Raw genomic sequence first — 17,188 nt, 5'->3', positions numbered from 1 at the left:
CGACGATCACCAGTGGTGTACGGCCAGTGTAGGAGATCGCTCCCCACACCATGATGCCGGGTGTTGGCCCTGTGTGCCTCGGTCGTATGCAGTCCTGATTGTGGCGCTCACCTGCACGGCGCCAAACACGCATACGACCATCATTGGCACCAAGGCAGAAGCGACTCTCATCGCTGAAAACGACACGTCTCCATTCGTCCCTCCATTCACGCCTGTCGCGACACCACTGGAGGCGGGCTGCACGATGTTGGGGCGTGAGCGGAAGACGGCCTAACGGTGTGCGGGACCGTAGCCCAGCTTCATGGAGACGGTTGCGAATGGTCCTCGCCGATACCCCAGGAGCAACAGTGTCCCTAATTTGCTGGGAAGTGGCGGTGCGGTCCCCTACGGCACTGCGTAGGCTCCTACGGTCTTGGCGTGCATCCGTGCGTCGCTGCGGTCCGGTCCCAGGTCGACGGGCACGTGCACCTTCCGCCGACCACTGGCGACAACATCGATGTACTGTGGAGACCTCACGCCCCACGTGTTGAGCAATTCGGCGGTACGTCCACCCGGCCTCCCGCATGCCCACTATACGTCCTCGCTCAAAGTCCGTCAACCGCACATACGGTTCACGTCCACGCTGTCGCGGCATGCTACCAGTGTTAAAGACTGCGATGGAGCTCCGTATGCCACGGCAAACTGGCTGACACTGACGGCGGCGGTGCACAAATGCTGCGCAGCTAGCGCCATTCGACGGCCAACACCGCGGTTCCTGGGGTGTCCGGTGTGCCGTGCGTGTGATCATTGCTTGTACAGCCCTTTCGCAGTGTCCGGAGCAAGTATGGTGGGTCTGACACACCGGTGTCAATGTGTTCTTTTTTCCATTTCCAGGAGTGTAGCTAACCGAAACAGGAAAATTACTATGTAACACACAAGGAACGGCGCTCAGACGTTTCCAAGGGTCGGCCCAGGATTGTATCACTAACGCCCATTTAGGCGAGACAGGCAGCCTGTCCAAAGATTTCTTAATCTGAAGGCAACCCAACCGACAGACAGCCGACAGACACATCAACAAGATCAGTTCCGCTCCACTCAACCAGCAAAACAACCAAAAGATTTCAATACAACGACACACAGAATATTGGCGCCCTCAACGACCAACAACATCTCAGCTGTCGACCTAGACGCAGCTCTGGACAGCAACAACACGAAGAGGAAAATACACTGCCGAAAATTACGTCAACGACCAGGGTAGGTAACCGGAACGTCAACGGCCACAAGGCAGAAGATACCGCTGGTCAACTTCAATGACGGGGAATAAGTAAGGTTAAGGTAAACTCCACATGTAGACAGCTGTAATCTTCGCCGACTTTGCTCTCGGGGATGTGCCAAAAGCGACAACCAGGATGAAACGAAGAAACAAACAGTTGAGGCTCGATAGTAAGTTAAGTGAGGACTCGCATTTCGTGTCGAAGATCGGTGGGCGACGAACTTCGTAGCACTCGCAAGCAGCGCCTCACACTCCAGCCGCACGTGCTGCACACCGCCAGTGGCCCTGGCCAGAGTACGTGGGACGGAGACTTCCTTACCGCTCCACGCCAACGAACCGACTGCCCAAACCCGGAAACGGCGAAAGGACCAAATATACGTCGGCCGATGACACGACCAACCGACGGTCGTCCCGCTCCAATCTCCCTCGGTCGGACAGTTCACGTGTGTCTCCAGCGGTCGGCGAGAGTCTGTCAGACACACGACCACCCGGAAATACTATCGGTCGCTCCAGAGATGGTACGGCAGTGCACTTACCGATACGCGCTGCTGCTGCCGCTCACGGACAAGTAAGGCAGCAAGTTAGTGACGCCAGTAAATGGAATAAGAAAACGAGGCGACAGTACCGTAATGACAAACAATAAATGGCATGAAGACGAGCCATGCAGAGCTCAAACGCCTGAAAAGGCCAGACAATTACATATACAGAAATTCCTTTTAATGCAATTTTGTCATATGCTGACGTGGAGACCGTGGCTGTTTGAAGACAAATGTTGATGGTGTTAGGACAGCAACCAGCCACAAATTTACTTTCAGTTCCTCTATTCAAAGATACCGTTATCGGTTTCGAATCGTTTTGCATGTAGCAGAAAGAAGGAGCCACTATGAATATATTAGAAGAATTAGAAATACACACACACACACATACACACACACAAAAACAGCACCCCAGACTATACCCTTAACGAAGAAACAGTTAGCTAACACCTCTTTCCTGAAAAATTTCCAAAAATTACTGTCCAGCCTCCAAAGCAAATAATATTAGTGCACCTATCTGCAGATCAAGTAGCAAATTTATATGTTACTATAATTCTCATGATGCTAAATGTAATTAAATAATATACTATTTTACCTATGCAGTTCTAAATATATATAAAAAACTTTATAATTAATTTAGCAATATCAACTCAAAAATTCAATGTCTCTGTACTAATGTAAAAGGCAATACAGTTGTGTGCCGGCCGAAGTGGCCGTGCGGTTCTAGGCGCTGCAGTCTGGAACCGCGAGACCGCTGCGGTCGCAGGTTCGAATCCTGCCTCGGGCATGGATGTGTGTGATGTTCTTAGGTTAGTTAGGTTTAAGTAGTTCTAAGTTCTAGGGGACTAATGACCTGAGAAGTTGAGTCCCATAGTGCTCAGAGCCATTTGAACCATTACAGTTGTGTAAATGAATATATGATCCTTTCCAAACATACGACATCATCGTCAAATGTTACGATATATCATAGCATCTGTAATACTCGTATGCTTGTAAGCTCTTTGTATCGAAACATGTGGTGCGTGGTAGAAATCTTCTCAGTGACAAATCTAAAGTGTTCAGTGAGAACAATTTACGTGTGCAACAACGAGGATGCAGTGGGAATGCATTTACATCTGTTGTACGAATGATATGTAAACAAACACTCGAAACCGACGTTTCACGTAAGTCACATGCAACGAAAATCTGTAACGCAACCATCTGTGTGTGGCGTGTTTATAATTATGTATTATTTATATTTTCGGACAATTAATCTGTAAAAACACACCCCGTGTCATAAAGAAAGCGTGTAAACCGTCTGAGGATGAATCAACGATTCGAAACCGGTAACGGTATCCTTTGAATAAAGGAACTGAAAGTAAATTTGTGGCTGGTTGCTGTCCTAACACCATCAACAATTCCTTTTAAGTTTGTGAATCTTGGACCAGTAAACGACACTTGTCTTATATCTGAGCTCCAGGAGCCAACCACAAGCAGAAGGGCACGCCGTACATACCAGCCAGCGCGGTCGACGGCCAGTTGCCAACACCATTTGTCGGCCCGACCAATAGTGCGAGCTGTACAAGTCCCAGACCGCCTTTGTTTCACATCAAACGGTATTAACTTCGAAACACGCAACTGTTACAGGGTGTACGTGGAGCATAAACGGAACGTTGGAATCTAGTAAGTAAGAAAGAGACTCAAAAGCCCGAAGGCGTAGGTCAAACTCACAACCCAGGCTCAGAGATATAACAAATAGTAAGAAATTATGATCCAATAAATCGCGCATCCCAGTACACAACGAACATGTTACAACTTAAACTCCTTAAATAAATAATCCTATGCCAATAAACAAAAGGCAGTGCAATTAGATTACTATTAGATGAAACAGTATCAAATTAGTACGTTAAACAAATTGTCACTGCCTCCTAGCAGTAACCAAATCACATTCAAACCCCCAGATATTTTAAACAAGCTGAACCGTGACTTTACTTTCAAAATCTTTTCTTAGAGAATTTACTTTATTTACTAGCGATTCATCAAGAACATTAACACAATTAATCACGCTATGTGAGCGTGGAAGTAGTTGCCAGTGGGTAACTGATGAAAACAGATTAAAATATTTTTAAATAAATGGAAATTATATTCCTAAAAGCCCTTTTTTTTAAACAGTTTCAAAATTATAATCAGAAACCAACCTGTAAATATCGAGTTACAACTTATTCAGAGGCAGACATAATCTTTTTTTTATTTTTTTTTATTTTTTTGACAGTATGAGCTTTCGGGCTGAGAACCTTGCCCCTCCCTTTCAACACGGCCGTAGTCACGACCGCTTACAACAACCTCTGAAAGACTACACTGGTGCAAATCTGCAACACACCACATTACTTAAAACTAAAAATTTTAACAACTCACACAAACACGTGAACTATGCACCCCTTAAGAGGGATGGAAATGGTACAAACACTCACACCAACAAATTATTTTCCACCGACAGTGCAATTTGTTTTTAAAAGGACTCTTACGGTTGAAGGGTGGCAACATTATATACTAAAATGACCATTTAAATAAAACCCGCCTGCCGGAGTGGCCATGCGGTTCTAGGCGCTTCAGTCTGGAACCGCGCCACCGCTACGGTCGCAGGTTCGAATCCTGCCTCGGGCATGGATGTTTGTGATGTCCTTAGGTTAGTTAGATTTAAGTTCTTGGGGACTGATGACCTCAGATGTTAAGTCCCATCGTGCTCAGAGCCATTTGAACCATTTTTGAAATAAAACCTATGAAATGCCGTCTTACATAAAATGTACAAACATGCTCTACATTACACATATACCGCCTTTCAAGATGATAGGCAAGATAAAAACATTTCAGGAATTCGGCCATTACACCTTAAGCAACAAATTCGTTAACACCAAATCCGACACACAGACAGAAACTGCCAAACAAATGCGGACGAGACACACGAGCAAGCTGGGGACGAGAGACTGACCAAGAAAACAAGTAGAATTTAACAAGTAAATGAAACAACATATCACGAATCACTTAACTTCTAATAACTGCGATGTCTGGCGAAGACCTGGCGCAGCACCCCCAAAACGCTCTCCCGAACCGTCCGCTGCCAGCCGCTCCAACAGACGCAGGAAGGCGCGCCGATATCCCGTCTCACGGCGTCGCAGCTCGCCCCGGCCAGCCCTATGTCCTGGGTCGACTCCTGTTGCTTTCGTGTCGACCGCGAAGACACTACCCTTCGCTATACGGCGCGGCCCACTGGACTCACGTGGCGACCTCACATGCGCCGACACTCAAGACGGACAAGTCATCGTGTGTCCCAGTGCGCGACCGACCAACAGATCGATCCAACCGCCAATGACCATTGCCTGAACAAACTCGAGCAGACTGACGGCCTAACACATACTAGTACTCCGGACGACAGACAGACACTGACTGCCCCACACTGACCCGGCTGACCAACTGAGCAGACTCGCCCCGAGACCGACTGCCGCGCTCATAGCGCCCCTTAAATGCACGTCAACAGGCAACCTTTCCCCTTTCCCACCAGAGGGAGACACCAAAGCTGCGATTGCCACAGCGGCGCCACCGCCAGAAACGGAGGGCGACTGCTTCACACTACGCGCTGCGGCGCGCTCTTCAAAACAGCAAATTTTACCACGGCTCACAAGTAATTCAAATCGCACTAATATAGGATTCCTTCAAGGAAAGGTCTAAGATGATAAATTAGTCTTACAATATTTACACGTCCTTGATGAACGGAAACATTCAAGATACCGCAGAAAGCACTGACGGAATTGTCATACATTGGAACATCGGTCTGTTCAATGATACACAGAGCTTTCTGTAACACTCTCTACACCAAGATTAAGAAATAATACACAGTAGGCCCCAAGTATTAAATGGTAAACCAGAATATCGACGAAATCAGATGCCAATAGTCAGAACGGCACAACAAGTGTCGTAGCGGCGAACCACGAGACACACTATGTGATCAAAAGTATCCGGACACCCCCAAAAACATACGTTTTTCATATTACGTGCATTGTACTGACACCTACTGCCAGGTACTCCACATCAGCGACCTCAGTAGTCATTAGACATCGTGAGAGAGCAGAATGGGACGCTCTGCGTAACTCGTGCACATCGAACGTGGTCAGGTGATTGGATGTCACTTGCGTCATACGTCTGTACGCGATATTTCTCCACTCCTAAACATCCCTAGGTTCGCTGTTTCCGATGTTATAGTGAAGTGGAAACATGAAGGGACACGCTCAGCACAAAAGCACACGGGCCGACCTCGTCTGTTGACTGACAGACACCGCCGACAGCTGAAGAGGGTCGTAATGTGTAATAGGCAGACATCTATCCAGACTATCACAAAGGAATTACAAACTGCATCAGGATCCACTGCAACTACTATAACAGTTACGCGGGAGGTGAGAAAACTTCTTTTCATGGTCGAGCAGCTACTCATAAGCTACACATCACGCCGGTAAATGCCAAATGACGCCTCGCTTGGCGTAAGGAGCGTAAACATTGGACGATTGAACAGTGGAAAAACGTTGTGTGGAGTGACGAATCAGGGTACACAATGTGGCGATCTGATGGCAGGGTGTGGCTATGGCGAATGCTCGGTGAACGTCATCCGCCAGTGTGTGTAGTGCCAACAGTAAAATTGGGAGTCGGTGGAGTTCATAGTGGTTGTGTTTTTCATGGAGGGGGCTTGCACCCTTTGTTGTTGCGCGTGGAACTATCACAGCACAAGCGTAAATTGATGTTTTAAGCACCTTCTTGCTTCCCACTGTTGAAGAGCAATTCGGGGATGGCGACTGCATCTTTCAACGCGATCGAGCAACTGTTCATAATGCACGGCCTGTGGCGGACTGGTTACACGACAATAATATCCCTGTCATGGACTGGCCTGCACAGAGTCCTGACCTGAATCCTACAGATCACCTTCAGGATGTTTTGGAACTTGGTGCCAGGCCTCACCGACCGGCATCGATACCTCTCCTCAGTGCAGCACTCCGTGAATAATGGGCTGCCATTCCCCAAGAAACCTTCCAGCACCTGATTAAACGTATGCCTGCGAGAGTGTAAGTTGTCATCAAGGCTAAGGGTAGGCCAAGACCATATTGAATTCCAGCATTGCCGATGGAGGGCACCACGAACTTATAAGTCATTTTCAGCCATGTGTCCGTATACTTTTAATAACATAGTGTAAATTGTGTACAGAGTTTCGTGATTGAGAATCAACCAGCAATGTGTCTCAGGCTCATCACATTTACAACACGGAAGTCGGAAAATGTGTCTCCAACGAATAAAGTAAATACATCGCTATCACCTTACTACGTCAGTTGAAGTTCGGGTCCAACGGCATCGGAAACTTAGGTTATGTGCTAGGGCCCGCAACTACATATTATCGGCTAACGACCACCAAACTTCTTCGCTACGCAGTCCATCCCAAAAGGCGCCCAATACAGCCGGTGCCGAGCCGAATGGACGTTTTCATATCGACAGTATCGCCGCCAAAATTGCATCTCGTGTTCACTGTCAACCAAACGCCCTTAATAACTGCCTCTCACTCGGCATGTTCGCTCCTTTCTCGTGCGCGCCTCCTCGAGAGTGCGCCGAAAGGGTACCATCTCTGGAAGAGAAGAGCTAGCACGAAAGCCGGCACGGCTCCGGTGGTAGGTAGGAAAAAAACTCTGTGAAATGTTCACAATGTAACCCTATCTGCAAATTAGCTCGCGCTGTGAATATAAAGTTGTTGTGTCACCGCCAGACACCACACTTGCTAGGTGGTAGCCTTTAAATCGGCCGCGGTCCGTTAGTATACGTCGGACCCGCGTGTCGCCACTGTCAGTGATTGCAGACCGAGCGTCGCCACACGGCAGGTCTAGAGAGACGTCCTAGCACTCGCCCCAGTTGTACAGCCGACGTTGATAGGAATGGTTCACTGACAATTACGCTCTCATTTGCCGAGACGATAGTTAGCATAGCCTTCAGCTACGTCATTTGCTACGACCTAGCAAGGCGCCATTACCAGTTTATATTGAGATTGTTATTAATGTATCAACAAGAGCGATGTTCTCCAATTATGGATTAAAGCTAAGTATTACATCAACTACGTACTTTATTTGCTACTATAAATTCCCTTAACTGTTCCAGACCTCAAGCCAGTCTGCGTGAGCATAACGCGTGCCTTTCGGCATCCTCGCACAGTGACTTGGCTGTCTTGCCAAGTCACAACAAAAGTGACTCGTTTTATCGTGCAAAATAATTCATGTAACATGTAACTAAATAGCTAACTAATTAACATTTTCAACTTCATTACATGATTAGAATTTGAGTTATGGCTTTTTTACAAAAAAATTAAATAAATTAGAAGTTCAAATTTCTGGCAAAATATTAACCTTGCGTCTTTTATTATACACTGAAGCGCCAAAGAAACTGGTATATGGATACAGAGATATGTAAACAAGCAGAATACGTCGTTGCGGTGGGCAACGCCTATATAAGACAACAAGTGCCTGGCGGTGCTGCTACAACGGCAAGTTTTCAAGATTTAAGTGCGTTTGAGCGTGGTGTTATAGTCGGCGCACGAGCGATGGCACACAGCATGAGGTGGGGATTTTCCCGTACGACCATTTCACGAGTGTACCGTGAATATCAGGAATCTGGCAAAACATCTGATCTCCGAGATCGCTGCGGCCAAAAAAAGATGCTGCGAGGACGGGACCAACGACGACTGAAGAGAACCGTTCAACGTGACAAAGTGCAACCATTCCGAAGAATGCTACAGATTTCAATGTTGGGCCATCAACAAGTGTCTGCGTGTGAACCTCTGAACGAAACATCATCGATATGGGCTTTCGGAGCCGAAGGTTCACTGGTGCATCTTTGATGACTGCACGGTGCAAAGCTTTACGCCTCGCCTGGGCCCGTCAACAGCGACTTTGGCCTGTTGATGACTGAAAACGTGTTGCCTGGTCTGACGAGTCTCGTTTCATACTGCGGATAGACGTGTACTGGTATGGAGACGACCTCATGAATCCATGGACCCTGCGTGTCAGCAGGGGACTGCTCAGGATGGTGGAGGCTCTGTAATGGTGTGAGGCGTGTGCAGCTGGAGTGACGTGGGACCCCTGGTACGTCTAGATACGACTGACAGTTGACACGTACCGGGTGATCAAAAAGACAGTATAGATTTGAAAACTTAATAAACCACAGAATAATGTAGATAGAGAGGTAAAAATTGACACACATGCTTGGAATGACATGAGGTATTATTAGAACAAAAAACACAAACTTCACAAAATGTCCGACAGATGGCGCTGGACAGCAAAACTGCTACCGTGACGGGTGACAGGTACTCCGATATGTTGCAGAAACGCATCATCCCCAGCCTGGCTGATAAACACCTGCTGGAACGTAGGATGTTTATGCAGGATGGCGCTCCACCCCGTATTGCTAGACGCGTGAAAGATCTCTTGCGCGCGTCGTTTGGTGATGATCGTGTACTCAGCCGCCACTTTCGCCATGCTTACCTGAAGTCGCAAGTGTATCGTGATCGACCGACATCTCGAGGATGCTGAAAGAGAACATCCGACGCCAATGCCTCACCATAACTCCGGACATGCTTTACAGTGCTGTTCACAACATTATTCCTCGACTACAGCTATTGTTGAGGAATGATGGTGGACATATTGAGCATTGCCTGTAAAGACCATCATCTTTGCTTTGTCTTACTTGATCAGATGAAGCGCCATCTGTCGGACATTTTTTGAACTTTCGTATTTTTTTGGTTCTAATAAAACCCCGTGTCATTCCAAGCATGTGTGTCAATTTGTACCTCTCTATCTATATTATTCCGTGATTTAGTGAGTTTTCAAATTTATACTAACTTTTTGATCACCCGGTATGTAAGCATCCTGTCTGATCACCTGCATGCATTCATGTCAATTGTGCATTCCGACGGACTTGGGCAATTCCAGCATGTCAATGCGACACCCGACACCTGCCGAACAGCTACAGAATGTCTCCAGGAGCACTCTTCTGAGTTTAAACACTTCCGCTGGCCACCAGACTCCCCAGACATGAGCATCATTTGGCATATCTGGAATTCCTTGCAACGTGCTGTTCAGAAGAGATCTCCACCCCCTGGTACTCTTGCGGGTTTATGGTCAGCCCTGCAGAATTCATGGTGTCAGGTCCCTCCTACTTTAGACATTAGTCGAGTCCACGCCAGGTCAAGTTTGCGGCGCTTCCGCAGGGGCCGTACACGATATTAGGCAGGTGTACCAGTTTCTTTGGTTGTTCAGTGTAGTTTTCCGTCGAAATACGGGTCTTCTTTCTTTGACATGGAAAATTTTAGATGTGTACTCTTATAACTATGGCTGTAATGACTTTTAAAATATATATTTATATGTTCGGTTACATTTCGCTCGCCTCCTTAATGGGGGTAGGAAGTCCAACGGGCCGACTTGGGGCAGTAGAGGCATCACAGGACATTTTAATTTCCACTGTCTATACTTTTACAAATAAATTCATAAATTTTTGTCAGCATGTCCAGGAAGGATTCAGAATTGACACTCATAGCAGTGGAAGTTCGAAAACATGATAAAATAAGGTGTATAAAACTCTAGAATTTTTGAAATCTATTAAAAACTGTGGTAAAAATTGAGGTAATTAAGTATAAAATTTGTGTTTTTTCTAAACATGAAGTTTAAAATATAACAGCTCATTCGTTTTGTCATAAATTAAATAAATTCTAGAGTTTCATACAGCTTTGAGTGTGGTATGTATGATGCGCAAAATTCATCGAAGAATCTCTCTAACTTGAAAAGTGTACCTATAGCAACAAATGCAGCCATAAGTAAGTGAAAAAAATGATGAAATTTCAGATGTAAAAAAAATTTGGTTTTCGAACTTCCGCTGCAATGAGTGTGAATCCTGAATCTTTCCTGGTGATGCTGACAAAGTTTTATGAATTTATTTGTAAACGTATAGACAGTGGAAATTAAAATGTCCTGTGGTGCCTCTCCTGCTCCAAGTCGGCCCGTTTGACGTCCTACCCCCCTTAAAAGCAACAGTGACGGACGTGATGCATGTGCGCACTGCCTGCAGGCAGTGAAACCCAGAGCGCGACTGACGGACGTTATCGTAGGACATCGCTACAGCCGCTGTGACGCGTTCGGGGGTCGCGTGTCACGGACGGCTGACAAGAGAGCCGTCAGCCGACACGGCCAACCTCGCCTGAGCCGACCGAGTACGCCCGGCCGTTGGACCAGATCACATCGGTGTGGCGTGTGGTGTCTGCCAGCAGGAGGGACGACCATCGGGATGCGGCTGCTGCACGTGTGGGCGGTGCTGGCGGCGGCCGGCTACCTCTGCCTCGCCTCCGCCTCCGCCTCCGCCTCCGCCTCCGCCTCCGTCGACCTGTCGTGCGACTGCCGCCTGTGGCGGCGCCGCGACGCCTCCGTCAGCCTGCACTGCGCCAGGGCAGCCCACGTACGTACACCCGCTCTCTGCTTGGCGCGAACACACAGGCCAGTGCAATCGGACGAATCTCAATGTCACTGTCAAATGGTTCGTTCCATGCTCTTGAAACCTATGTAGGGCGTTCGGAAACTTCATCTACATCAGCATATATACTCTGCAAATCACTCTGGCTGAGGGTCCAAGCAACCACCTTCACAATAATCCTCTGTTATTCCAGTCTAGATAAGCACGTGCACAAAACTAACACCTATATCTTTCCGTGGGAGCTCCTGAATTCCCTTATTTTATTACGATGACATGTTCTCCCCACGTAGGTCGGAATCAACAAAATGTTTTCGCATACGAAGAAAAAAATTGGCGATTAAAATTTCTTGATAAGATCCGGCCTTTACATTAATAATGTCCACCCCAAATCCTGTACCATGTCAGTGATACTCTCCCCCCTATTTCTCGATAATTTCTCCGAACTTTTTCGATGTACTCCTCTACTCGTATCTGCTAACGATCCCACACCGCACAGCAGTACTCCGTAAGAGGGCTGACAAGTATACTGCAGGCAGTCTCTTTACGAGATCTGTTGTATCTTCTACCGTAAGTGTTCTCCCAATAAAACGAAGTCCTTGGTTCGCCTTACCCACAACATCTTCCATGTTGTCAATGTCAATAAAATTCACCAACAGGCCGATACTTTAAGATATTGTCGCTGGGAAACCTTTCGGGATGTGAGCTGGTGGTTGAAGAAACTCTTCTGTTCCTGACGTTTCCTCCAGGACTGCGCTGGACATCCTCAGAGACGCCTCTCCACTGAGTCTTGCCGACTGACCGTCGGACGTTTTTGTTTTTTCCTGTATTGGATTTCGATTCCTCCACAGAAGGGGGGGGGGGGGGAGGGGCTGGCAGCAGCATAACACGCCGCTCTATAGCCTAGAGAAAAGTTAAAAATCAGAATTAGGAGATATCATAGCAATAAAAGCAGTCGATAAAACGGTGACTGTTAAAAAGTGAAACATGGCGAAAAAGTTGCGAAGTAAATATAAAACAAAGGGTTCGTGATGCTGATGAAAACACACTGTAAATAGAGAGGCACAATTAATAAAAACATGGTGACAGTCTGGCTTCTGTTCGCAACAGTTAAAAAAAACACCTAGCTACAGTATGGTGGCTGTTTACAACACTTAAAATGGATACACACTGCACGGAACACCTACGGAACACTTCACAATACAGTATGAAGGCATATGAGGGGGGGGGGGGGGGTAGACAGAGGAGGGAGAAAAAAGGGGGAGGAGAGGACACACAAAAGGTGGACAGTGCGGACGCGAGAAGGAGAGGGGAAGGCAGTGTGGGTGAAACGACGAGGACTCAGGGGGAGAGAAAGGCGTCAAAGAGAAGACAGGCGGGAAGGAGAGGGGGAGCGAACCGATCGGACGTCCGAGAGCGACATATATACTGTACAAAACGGGGCGTGGTCGAAGTAACACGTGATGACCAGAGATAATTCTTGCCAAAGGTAAAACTTAACTATCGATTGTGGTCTTGTCAAAAATAAAATTGTCTAGTGATTCTGCACAGCTACTGTCCATATAAGTTTCATTGACTACTATTTCTTATTAAAGTTATTCTGATGCTTATAAATTTCAGTGGCCTCTCTACATGGTCGTAGATAATAATTTAACGTTGTAGATAAAATTTGTTTCAGTAAACTGCACTTCGTGGTTTCCTAACTGAAGAGCATTCAGCTAAAGCTGATTTCTTGGACCACAACGTCACATCCCAAAGTTTACCAGCAGTTAACGTCATCCCGTCGTGAAAACCTTCATTCTATGACTTTAAGATATTATTTTATTTTATTCTGAAAGCAACCAGTTTCGCCATTTCATTATGTCATCTTCAGGTCCCATACACTTCCATCCAAACTAACTTGTCGTATAGCGCCTTAAATCACTGGATATCTACATCTACATCTACATCATACTCAGCAAGCCACCTAACGGTGTGTGGCGGAGGGTACTTTCGGTACCACTGTCTGATCCCTCCAACCCTCGTGTTCAATACGCGAGATGTATGTCGAGAGAAGTAATATGTTGTCTGACTCACGGATATCGTGAGTTACAATCGTTACACAATTGCTTCATTCGAAGACGTGACAGCGTGATGGACCAACAGTTTTTTTTTTTCATTGCAACTGGCTAAAAGGTCGTAGCTGACAATAGATAACGTCATTTCTCATTAGAAGGTAGCAGTAAAATGCTTCATTGTCCTGAGTATAAAAGTAGCGTATAAGATACCAAGAAACCGAAAACATGATCACTAATAAAAATAAGCTGCCTGACAAGGGAGTGGACTGCTATCAAGCGGACACAAAGAGTTGCAGAAAACAAGATCTACGAGCTCATATGAACGTGACATATTGTATGCCTCAGCTAAATAATCAGTGCATTATAGTAAGGTTGAACAATTAGATTCATACTAAGGTTCTTAGACAACAAAATATCGGAGAAGAGATGTATATTGACGGAAACATAATGATCAAACACATAAGGGCTTAAATAAGTTGCTGTCGCGCCTTCGTATGAAGCGACTGTATAGCGATTGGAATCCACGTTATCCAGTGATTTAAGGCGCTATACGACAAGTTCTTTCATTTAGATAGAAGCGTATGAGGCCTGAACAAGGCATAATGAAATGCCGAAACTGGTTGCTTTCAGAATAAAATATAATAATATCTCAAAGTATACGGCTGTTGGTTAATTTTATTGACAGTGGTAATTACGTGTCAACCGATGCCCTCTGGCCATGATGGAGCAACAGAGACTTTTCTATGTGTTGTTTCCAAATTAAGTTGTTCGTTATTGTAATTCCTAGCCATTTAGTTGAATTTACGGAATTAAGATATGATTGACTTATCGTGAAACCGAAGTTTAACGGAATCCTTTTAACACTCATTGGATGACCTCACACTTTTCATTATTTAGGATCAAGTGCCGATTTTCTCAACATACAGATATCTTTTCTAAATAGTATTTCAATTTCTTTTGATTTTCTAATGACTCTATTAGACGATAAATGGCAGCAGCATCTGCAAACAACCTAATACGGCTGCTCAGATTGTCTCCAAAACCGTTTATATAAACTAGGGTCAGTAGAAGGCCTATGACACTACCTTGGAGAACACATGTAATCACTTCTGTTTTACTCTCTGACAGGAAATCACAAAACCAGTCGCGTAGCTGAGACGATATTCCATAAGCAAGGAACTTGATTACAAGCCACGTATGAGGTACGGTATAAAAAGCCTTCTGGAAATGTAGAAATATCGAATCAGTTTGAAATTCTTCGCCACTGTGGCCGAGCGGTTCTAGGCGCTTCAGTGCGGAACCGCGCTGCTGCTACGGTCGCAGGTTCGAACCCTGCCTCGGGCATGGATGTGTGTGATGTCCTTAGGTTAGTTAGGTTTAAGTAGTTCTAAGTCTAGGGGACTGATGACCTCAGATGTTAAGTCCCATAGGGCTTGAAGCCATTTGAACCATTTTTTTTAAAATCCTTTCTCGATAGCCCTCAACACTTTGTTTGAGTAAAGAGCTAGTTGCGTTTCGAAAGAACGATGTTTTCTAAATTCGTGCTGATTATGTGTCAATAGACCGTTCTCTTCGAGGATACCAGACTACATCCATACACCATCTAAGATAAATATTTTGGGGTAAGTTTCGACCTACGCATGTTGTGTTGTGGTCTTCAGTTCGAAGACTACTTTGATGCAGCTCTCCTCGTTACTCTATCGGGTGCAAGCCTCTTCATCTACGAATAATTACTGCACTCCGTATCTATTGGAACCTACTTTAAGGTCCATTCTCCACAATCAGCCTATAAGATAAGCGATTTTTAGGATTTTTTTGAAAAGCTAATGAAGCAATGAACGTAAATATTTTTGCACATTATTTATTGGTTCTTAGACAACATTTTCTGATTTTATTACAAGGTATTCAATTATCATTAAGCCCCCCCCCCCATTCAAGGAGTTTGACTTATCGTTACTCTGTCAAAAATCAGGTGTGTCCATAACGGAAGTCCCACGGTCTGCAAATCTGATCTAAAATCAAGCAACAATTTTCTTAGTTTGTAGGATATTTCGCAGGGATTAATAGTATAATTTCTTGAAATTTAAAAAAAAAACAATAAAATGGCGGACTTTTCAAACAAAGATGTGCTTTTCGGGTGTTTTTCGTTACGTGTTTTGCAATAACTAATGACTAAATTACAATGAAAAATAGCCTATTACTCCTAACGGACATGCCCAATGAGTAATTCAGCCATAATTCAGACAGATATCTTCATTAGTGCGCCCCAATTTATTCTGTCAGCTTGAGATATCTGTATTTGAAGCTAGTTTTTTATTGCAATTTATTCATTAGTTATTGCAAAAGATGTGACAAATAACATGCCATAAAACTACTGTACATTTGTTTCAAACATTTATCATTTCATCATTTTTAAAATTTTAAAAAAACTGTGCTACATCTCCGAGCACAGTACCCTACAAATAAAGAAAATGGTTTATGTTTTTTATTTCAGATAAGCAGTTTTAACATCTCGGTTGGGAGGGGCGGCTTAATGACGACTGTACTTATTTTAAAAAATCAGACAGTGTCGTCCAGGAATCAATAAATAACGAGCTTAATTAGTGTTCCCATAAAATCAAAACAATTATTTTATAGGCTGATTGTGGATAATGGACCCTTTGGTTTACTCGTGTCTTGGTCTCCCACTGCAGTTTTTACCCCTTCCCCCCTCCCTTCCCCACTTACCTCCAACAATAAATTGTCAATTACTTGAGGTCTCAGAATGTGTCCGATCAACTGATCGCTTCTTTCTGTCAATTAATGCCACTAATTAATTTTCTCCCCTGTTGTGGTCAATACTTCTTCATTACTTTCGCGATCTACCCATATGATCATCAGCATTCTTTTGTCGCACCACTTTTCAAAAACTCCTCTTTCCTTGTACGAACTGTTTATCGTTCACGTTTCACTTGGGTACAAGATTGCACTCCAGAGAAATACCTTCAGAAAATAAATTTATAGTTAGTTAGTTTCAAGTTCAATGGATCATATGCACCACAAATCGTGGAACGAGTCATTGTACATTCACATCGAAAATTAATTTCTAAATTTGGGTACATGCTAAACATTCATAAGTTTTTCTCGTTTTTTATTCTTTTTATCATTATTATTAAATATACAGATATCAGATATCATTTCCTACCCACCACCCTTTACACGTTAAAATAACATAAATTCTTATACGGAACTACCGGGTAACTAATCAGAAATATTAGCTGCAGTACTGTGCACCCCTTTTTTGTGTACACACAGCTTTAATGTGGAGTAATGAATGCCATTTTTCCTTCTGGTCTTGTAATTATATATATCACTGTTCTTTTGAAATGCAGTGGATTATTTACAAAAAAAACATAATGAGGAATAATATGCCAAAACATGCAACAGATGTCTATCAGATTATCGTTAGTGACCACCACATATTATTCTTACAGTACGTTTTTGAGCAAAGAAAGCTTCATTTCTTAAAGATGAGCTGCAAGAGAACATTATTCGATAAGATACTATTGAATAAAATATGCAGTATTTATTAACATACTGATTTGTTTCTTCCCAAGATTTTTAATGATTCAGAGTGCAACTGTGGCTGAACTAAGTTGTTTTAGGAGTTCCCAAATGTGCTTTTTTTCAGTTTAAATTGTCGTCTGTACGGACACCTGTAATTTTTATTTTACACCCTCTCTATTTTGTCCATCATCAGTTTTTTACTGCCCAAATAGCAAAACTTATCTACTACTTTAGTGCCTCATTCCCTAATATAAGTCCTTCAGTATAGCCTGATTTAATTC

At 44.5% G+C, this 17,188-nt stretch overlaps 1 protein-coding gene across 1 annotated transcript in view; it reads left to right on the top strand.

The window, feature by feature from the left end:
* LOC126210652 (mannose-binding protein C-like) overlaps window positions 1-17,188 on the top strand; it is a 107,905-nt gene that overhangs the window by 39,046 nt on the left and 51,671 nt on the right. Inside the window, exon 2 of the mRNA XM_049939981.1 lies at window positions 10,909-11,292. Coding sequence (XP_049795938.1) covers window positions 11,125-11,292 — 168 coding nt within the window. The 5' untranslated portion in view covers window positions 10,909-11,124. The remainder of the gene's footprint in view (window positions 1-10,908; window positions 11,293-17,188) is intronic.

Source organism: Schistocerca nitens, chromosome 10 (genome assembly GCF_023898315.1).
Source record: "Schistocerca nitens isolate TAMUIC-IGC-003100 chromosome 10, iqSchNite1.1, whole genome shotgun sequence".
Classification (NCBI taxonomy): Eukaryota; Metazoa; Arthropoda; class Insecta; order Orthoptera; family Acrididae; genus Schistocerca; species Schistocerca nitens.
Note: the sequence above shows the minus strand (reverse complement) of the source record. Positions and strands in the feature narration are given on the sequence as shown.